The following is an 8,413-nucleotide window of genomic DNA, read 5'->3' as shown; positions in this document are numbered from 1 at the left end:
AAATTAAAGTTTTGTTTGCCATAAAGTTTCAAGAGCCCCTTAAACTAGATGGCTTTCAAAGTCTTTAATTTCCCTGAGACGATATGTAAATATTTGCGTATAGACATGTTGGGTTTATTAGAAGAGGTCTGCAGGGTTAAGGATAGTGTTTCTCAGGTATTTCTAACGTGTGCTGATCTTTGATAATCTTACATGCTTTACCAAGTCGTCACGAATGTTTTCAAACTAGACCTCAGTCCCACTACCCTGAGATTATGACATGCCTCCCCAAGTGGTGCACCTCTTAGATGAATACTGGTCACGAGTAAAACCAAAGATTAAACTGCCACTTAACACAAATTAAGCCTTCAGAATGTTCAGCATTACCCTGTAATTCCCAGACCACCACTGTATTCTTTCCTCGTTTTTTGTAAAAAGTAGTTAACGTCAAATGTGAATAATTTTGTTATTCAAACTTGCTAAAATTCCACACCAAATTTGACTGTTTCAAGAACAGCCCCTATTTTTACGGCCAATACTCTTCGAAGGACATGAAGATAACCAAGTTGCATTACTTTTGCTCAAAAAGTTGAGACCATAATGGTAAATGGCTATTCTATTAGGTTGGAAAGTCTGAGGGGGACTTTTTACAGAACATATCCTCATTTTAATGCTAGGAATCAATTCAAATGATATACACATTCATCTCCTACAACTAGAAATTTGTTTCCATATCTGCAGTGTCTTGAATTACCTTTTCAACTAGTGCCAGTATCTTGTGGTTGACATCCTATAAAATCTTGGTAGTGATTTTTCAGATGTCTATTTTTATTAATAAAGATTAGCAAAGGGTACAGTCTGTCACCATTATGAAAAAATACATGGCAGAGAATGAAATAAAAGCTGTGTTTATGTTAAGTATCCCAATAGGAAATGAATTCTTAATGTTTCTAATATTATAAACATAGCTGTGAGACTACGAGATAGTAATATTAAAATTGCTAATAAGGTTTCTGTTAGGATAAACACAGAACTGGATTTAAACAATTTAGGAAGCATATTTAACATGATATATAGGTTAGCTAGTTTATTATAGGTACTTAAGAATTTCTACCCACACCCTCTCAATCGTTAAATCACTTTTAGTTCTCAGTACTTTGGAACGAAACCTTAATACTATTCATTCTCACCGATGTCTATAGCAGTAGCCTTGGCATATTTATTTCAAATTTACATGTTGGCATTCATAGAGCCCCAAATCCGAGTTGTCTAGTCTAAAGCACCTTGTTAAAAAAAAAAACCCACACACAAAAGCATCCTTATTCCCCCTCCAATTCTTTGTAACAGATCTCAATTACCTCCAGATGTAATGTATTTCTTAAGTTATATATATTAAGACTTGATTGAAGAGTTTGGATTTTGTTTAAAAAGCCTTTATTCATTTTTGATCAGGGAAAGGACAATCTCAGTGTCAACTTGTCACCTAATCATAAACTTGCAACTTACAGGATTCACTGCCCTAAAGACAGTGCACTTACTGACTTTGACAATGTAACTTGAAATGAAATACCCTTTTTGTTCTCTAGGGTTGTTATGTTTAAAGAATAAACAATCCCTTACAAAGCAGCCAACACTGGTACTTGGCCTAGATGTAAGGTCAAAATAGGAAAACAGGAACAAAACAGGCCAACAGCATTGCAACTTGATAGCCCAGCAAGTACAAACATCATTGAAACAAAGTTGTAGGTGCCAAATAAAAATGGCATAAAAAGTTTACACTTTAAGGTGAGGTCAACTATTCCACATGTGAACACATATGCCAATCCTAGTAGCTAATATGGAACATAAAGACAAAACTTAGAAAACCTTAAATCCAATAACTACATTTAATGTTAAACTCAAAGCTTCAATTTACCCAAGAAATCCTCCAAAATCTAGAGCAAAAACTGCCACTAACGCACCAGGAAGATCTGTATTAATGACATGGTCACAATTAAGATTTTCATTAACATGACTAAAAGCATACTGTTTCCCACTATTCCTTCCTATGCCTGAATATGGATATGCTTAGCTACTCAACTCATGCAAACTGCATTAGAAAACAAAATCTACTACCATGGCTTTTTCTAAGAGCTCACACCACATTAACAGTTAACACCCAATATAGCTTCCCAAGAATACTTTTGGAGAACTGCTCAGTCTGGTGTTTGCTGTGACATAACAGAATACTAATTTACATAGCCACTACTTCAAATACCTTAATCTAACCTTTGCTCTAATAACCTTAAACTTATCTGCCAAAATCCTTGTATGACAATGTAACTATCTGATAACTCTCAAACTGTAGCTCCTACCAGTGCAACAGTGCTTTCCCCCTAGATATATCTGGACTTTGATCAATTAGTCCTGGTATTATGATTACTTAAAGGTCCAACAGACCAGAGTGTTAGAATATTTAGCAAATCATAAACAGCTTTTCCAGAGACAGAAACAAAGCAAAACCATTAGTATCTATGAAAGGAGCTATCAACATGCTTTGTGCCATTAAAGGGGTACTTTTCCTCAGAATATAATCCTTAGAAAACTCCTGGTCTACTAGAAACCTTCCACTAATCACAACAGTGACTATGACATGGAGACACATCCATGACATCTTAGTTAACAGGGAATGAACACTGGGAAAAGAGAATACATTTAACAAAGACGGGCAACAGGGTGACACTGTAGCTGGCTACTCATAAGGACCACAGTTCCTCCTCATGGACCAATACTCCTTACAAAATAAACCATGCCTTAATTATTGCTTATTTAAAATCACACTTTTACAGAGCTATTTAGTACCTGACACAGAAAAACAATCACATAAGGAAGCATTTATTTGAGGTTTAACATGAAATTATACAAGTAAAATTTGTATAAACATAAATCCACATTGAATCATAACACAGATAGCAAAAGACAAAGTAAAAACAAAGAAAACTAATTGGCTGCTATATACAGTTGGACAGAGTTGTGTCTTGTACACTAGAAAGTCTTTTACAAAATAATCATCTTAGAGCAACAGAAGATCAATCTTCATTGTTGTCCTGCAAGATGGATTACCTTTAGCAATCTCCTCCTAAAATAAAACAAAATAGCTATTAGATTTGTGCAACACTGACAAGCTTTCAAAGGTCCACTTTCATGAATTGTTTTAAGTCCTCACTTTATTCTTTTCTTCAATAATTAAAGATCACATGCATATTCACTGGCAAAATGCTTTTTGGGTAATTAATAAATTTGCCCTGGAGTTCCCAAATGATACCAAATTTAAATCTATTTAGAAAAGAATCTGGGAATGCAACCTTCCCATATCCACAGGTTGAACTGTGCTAGATTAGTCTACTAGAAGCATCTCTAGTAAACCAAGTAAAATGGTAATAAACATAAAATTTTAAGATGATTATATTTCAAGAAAAATTGCTATGTGCATGTGATCTTTAACTTATATCCCAGATTTTAAAGTTCTTGTTTTGGTTTGTAGATTTCACTATTAGCTATAAAAAGAAAAAGCAAGCATTAAATCTTAAAGAATGAACACTTAAAATGAGGCTCCACAATTGAAATACAACACTAAACAGAAGACCAAAATGATTAAGCTGTAAAAAGGCATTTATGTACTTTAACTCCTGTAAAAAACCATTTAAGTTAAGTTTAGACACTTAATCTCGAAAAAGATTAAAAAAGAAGCCAAAGTCTGAAGTTTTCCACTTTAATCTTTACGCTGGTACATGAAGTTGGAAGAGACCATACCACAGGACAGCGTTTTCTGGTGTATGCCTTGCGCTCTGCCCGCAACGTGCGACCCCCAGAGATAGACGTGGTCAGGGTGACACACGGCCTGCAATGAAGTTCCCGCTGGCGGGTACAAACAAGGTATAATGTCAGAGTTAGAAGACAACATTTGTGTTTTCCTTAAGTTGTACCCATTTCAGTACTTTACCTGTTAATAGTTCTAAAAAAGTTTAATTATTCCTCTAGACCACCTGGTACACAAAGCAAACAGAAAAACTTTAAAGTTTTTCTGTAATACTAAAGAAAGTGAGGTAAAACTTTAAAGTTAAGATCTATAGACACTTAGGCAAAACAGGCTAATAAAGCAATTAAAAATTAACATCTTAGTAAAAACAGGCTACATAATATTGTTTTTACTTGTTTTTCATTTGTCTATTGATCTTTAAATTAAATCAGACATTTCCACTGGTGTCTTGTACTCTTATACACACCTGTTTTCTCCAATGCCCTCCTTTAGTATGGCTGATAATTGTTTTGGTGATTGCCACCCCCTCGAGATGCCTTGCCATAAGTGCTCTGTTGGCCTATTTTGACAAGAAATTATGTTAAGAGAGTTTTTAATGAAATGATTTCATTACATACATTAGCTAAAAATTACTAAATGTATAAAACTGCATGCCAAATAGGACAGTAATCAGATTATTTTTAAAACAATTATAAACTACTCATATACCACATAATCTTCAACATTTATAACCAGTTTCTTTATTAGTGTAATTATCTGATGACTATCAAATACCTCAAAAATATAACTTCAAATACTTCAATAAATGGAAAACTGACAAATTTGAGTGGGAATGCACTTTAACACTAAATTTTAATACCACTGGTTATGAAATTAAGTTAAATATTCTTACCACTGTAGTCTGCATATCCCTGTCCATATCCATAGTTCCCATAGTTATACCCAGTATAATCATAGCCGCCATAGCCACTATAGTTTTGATCACCACCATAGGCACTATTGTAATTTCCATATCCTTGATCATAATAGTTATTAAATCCTTGGTTCCAGTTTTGGCCCTGACCTGAAACAATGCACGAGATTGTTAGGAAACAACTTCTGACCCCCCCCAATTCTAACATCAAACGATGCAAATCTTAACTTTATTTCTGAGAGAAAATATTCTAGTTGTTATAAAAAAAGGGGGGGGGGGGCGGCAGAAACTCCAATTGTGCTAGTATCAGGCTTCCTAAATGTAATGGGAAATCAGAACAAAGATAAAGACAAGTAAGACTAACCTTAAAGCAGGAATTCCTGCTCAAAAATACCTAGCACACCATTTCCATTTAATGGCATTATTTTCCCATCAGCGATGACAATGTCACAGCACCCATTCTTTGAAAAGGTGAAACCAATAATCTCAATAAAACCAAAAACCCACCCATTCAACTATGCATTCTTCACATTAAGACAAATTAAGTCTGGCTTTACTTTCCTGTTGACTTATTTATATTTTGCAGTTTACAGCTTAAGCCATTAAGTTATTTCCAAGAATTTACTCTTACCTCGGCCACGACCCCTAGCACCACCTCTTCCACCAGCTGCAGCACCTCTTCCTCCTTTTTGTTGTTGCTGTTGCTGTCTATATACCTCTTTGGGTTGTGCAACTTTGATTTCACACTACAGACAAATTTTAAAAAGCAAACAACGATGTTATTGAAGTTCTAAGGTTAAGCCATTATAGTTTCAAAACAGATTAAGAAATTATTTCACAAATAAGAAGTTCAAAATCCCCACTTAATACATTATAATGGTTTTACCTTTCCCAGAACCAATTTGATGATATCTGCTTTCTAACAATTTCTTTACAGGCTCCTCATCTGTGTATGTGATAAAACAAAAACCTCTTCTTTCATTTGTTTTTGTATCCATAGGAAGTTCAATATTTTCAATCTGAAACCAAAAACACGCTTGATCATCCAGCAGTGGTAAAAAGCCACCCCATGGGCTCTTTGCAAGCTTCAACACGTTATTCCAATCACACGACCTGAATAGAGACTATTGCCACTTAATATCAACATCAAACATAATGTTTTATCTGTTAGCATTTAGAAGGGAGAGCAAAACTTCATTTAGTGTTATTTTAAATCCCACAAATACAAGTTATTAAGTCCAAACACTGACCACACCAAATCATCCATGTTTTGCCAAAATAAATTAGAAACTGGTTTCTATACAGCACAGAAGGCAGTGATTAAAGTATGGTGACTGGAAGGAACTCAAGGAGTAATTTAACCCCTCCCCCACCTGACACATGAGCTTGTTCTGGTAAGTGGGCCCAGAGAGGAATACTACATAAAACATTAAATATAAAACACACAAATACAACCACACAGCGCACCTCACCAAATGCTCCAAAATATTCTTTAATTTGTTCTTCTGATGTATCTGGGCTCAATCCACCCACAAAAACCTTTTTGGGGGGTTCCTTTCCTTTTAAAGCTTTGGCCCTTTTAGGATCTATCAATTTTCCATCCAGTTTGTGTTCCTTCAGTTCCAAAACCTAGAAAACATATTTAATTTGACAGCAATACACACACAACCTCTCAACAAACCTGCAAAAAGCACACAAAACAGCAGCACCATGCCAAAACACATCCCTACCTTATCAACACTAGCAGCATCTTTGAAAAGCACAAATCAAATCCTCTTGATCTTCCAGTGGACGGATCTGTTTTAATTGTGCAGTCCACAACTTCTCCAAACCGAGACAAATATTCAGTCAGATCTTTCTTGCTTGTATCCCAGCTCAAGCCTCCAATAAACATTTTACTAAAAACAAAAGTTTTTTTTAAAGGTTAGCAGCAGCTCATACGATTACTTCAATTTTGGGATTGTGTGTAATAGAACATAAGTATAAAAGTTTAATTCCTACGCCTAATTTGATCCATGTTTTTAGATACGTATTATCACCACCACAAAAATTTCAAAACCCCATCGAGAGGACTTACTCAAAACACAGCTTGCTTTCCATACTGCAAAACGCCAAGTTTAAACGAGGCCGAGGCCAAGGCCAACAAAACGTTGTAAACACTGTTGCACTTCAAAAAATCCAACTACCTAACTAATCCCTCACAAGCCATGCCCACCTACTTCCTGAGCTGTCAAGCCAGTGTTGCACTTAAAGAACTCACTATAACGCATCTGGGGATGTATACCAGTGCACGCTGGTTCTGAAACCAAGCGTTCTCTGAACTCTTCCCAGGAAAAGTGCGCGGAGCCCCAACGGAGACACAATGAAGAGGCGGCGGCAGCTGCAGCATGTGGCGCAGCGAATCGGCCCCTCCCCCTTCGGCCCCACGCGGCGCCTGCGCACTCGGGACCCAGACGCCACCGCCCTCCGCCTCCAACCCCTCCGCCCTTCCCCCACCTTCCGCGGGCCTCTCGAGTCATCCCCTCCGTCTCCTACTTTCCTCTTCCCTCCAAGCTAGTGGGGCCCAGCGGGCACGCGGGGAATCGACTCCGGGCAAGAATGTGGGCAGCGCGCGGATCTCGAGGGACGAAGAGCGCGTGCGACGCGCTGAGGGAGAGGGGAGCAGCGTGCGGTACCCGTCATCCTGCTGATTCTTGCTCGCGTTGATCTTGGATCCCTCTGCAAATTCCTCTATGTTGCTGTACTCGTTCACGTCCTCCATGGTGGCGGAGTTGTCGGCCGGGAGGTGCTGGCGCGTGGTTCGAGTCGCGGGCAGCAGTGGCGCAGAGCGTTGTATGGAGCTGGGTTTAAAATGGCGGCGGAAGAGATCCGGGCGCCGCCTGCGCCCTCCCTTTATAGCTGCCCCACCCGCCAATCGGGAGGGCTGCTGGGCGGTGACGTGGCGCTGGGCTCGGCGCGCCCCCTGTCGGGCGGAGCTGGGAGCGAGCGAAGGGAGTAGTGGGCGAGCTGCCGTGGCGCTCGTGGCCGCCAATGGGAGAGGCTACGGGAGGCTAAAGTAGCGGGAGCGGAGGGGAACAATGGCGGCGGCACATGGGAAAGCCGGGGCGGGACCTCCATCGCAGTCCTCCGGTGAGGAGCAAGTTCGCGGGTGAGGGGACGCGGGCTTGGGATGAGAGAAGCGTCTGAAGAGAAAATCGAAGGGGCGAAAAAGTCCTGGGTTCAAAATCCCGAGCAGCGCGGTCGCAGGGCCCAAGTCCCTCTTTCCTTGAGAGCCTTTGTCTCTAGCGTCAGGTCCAGCTCACTCCTAGCAACAGCAGGAGTCCTGCCTTCCTCCACTCTCAGTCCCCTAGTGCGAAACTGCTGCGACAGCTGCTACCGGTTAGCACCGTAGCCCGCCTGCTCCAGAAAAAGGCGGATTGCACCCGGCACCGACAGATGAGGCAGCGAGCGCGCCTGCCCATCCGCTGCGCAAGCGTGTTTCGTCCTCGAGCTGGCAGGAACGAATCGAACGGAAGCTAGCGCGCTGCAGCCCCTAAGGGCAGCGGCGCCGGCGCCTTTTCCGCTACCGCTATGAGCGGCGCGAGCCTAGGAGGGGGCGGCGGTCCTCCCTAGCCGCTAGGCGCGGAACCGGGCAAGTGCAGTAAGGCCTCTTTTGCTGGCTAAGGACGGAAGGAGGGGCGGCAAGCTCGGTCGGATTACTGAAAATAGGCAAAAACTGAGGC

The 8,413-nt window shown here is 40.3% G+C and overlaps 1 protein-coding gene across 1 annotated transcript; it reads right to left on the bottom strand.

Moving 5' to 3' along the window:
- Window positions 1–1,401: 1,401 nt before the first annotated feature.
- HNRNPDL (heterogeneous nuclear ribonucleoprotein D like) lies at window positions 1,402–8,310 on the bottom strand. The gene is given in 10 exon segments (XM_036027434.1): window positions 1,402–3,876; window positions 4,245–4,337; window positions 4,671–4,841; window positions 5,323–5,439; window positions 5,581–5,710; window positions 6,159–6,320; window positions 6,422–6,459; window positions 6,462–6,589; window positions 7,367–7,694; window positions 7,697–8,310. Coding segments are annotated over 9 exon segments (1,257 nt in total). The 5' UTR covers window positions 7,809–8,310; the 3' UTR covers window positions 1,402–3,876; window positions 4,245–4,266.
- Between the last annotated feature and the right edge of the window lie 103 nt (window positions 8,311–8,413).

The sequence above is a fragment of the Phyllostomus discolor genome, chromosome 1 (assembly GCF_004126475.2).
Source record: "Phyllostomus discolor isolate MPI-MPIP mPhyDis1 chromosome 1, mPhyDis1.pri.v3, whole genome shotgun sequence".
Classification (NCBI taxonomy): Eukaryota; Metazoa; Chordata; class Mammalia; order Chiroptera; family Phyllostomidae; genus Phyllostomus; species Phyllostomus discolor.
Note: the sequence above shows the minus strand (reverse complement) of the source record. Positions and strands in the feature narration are given on the sequence as shown.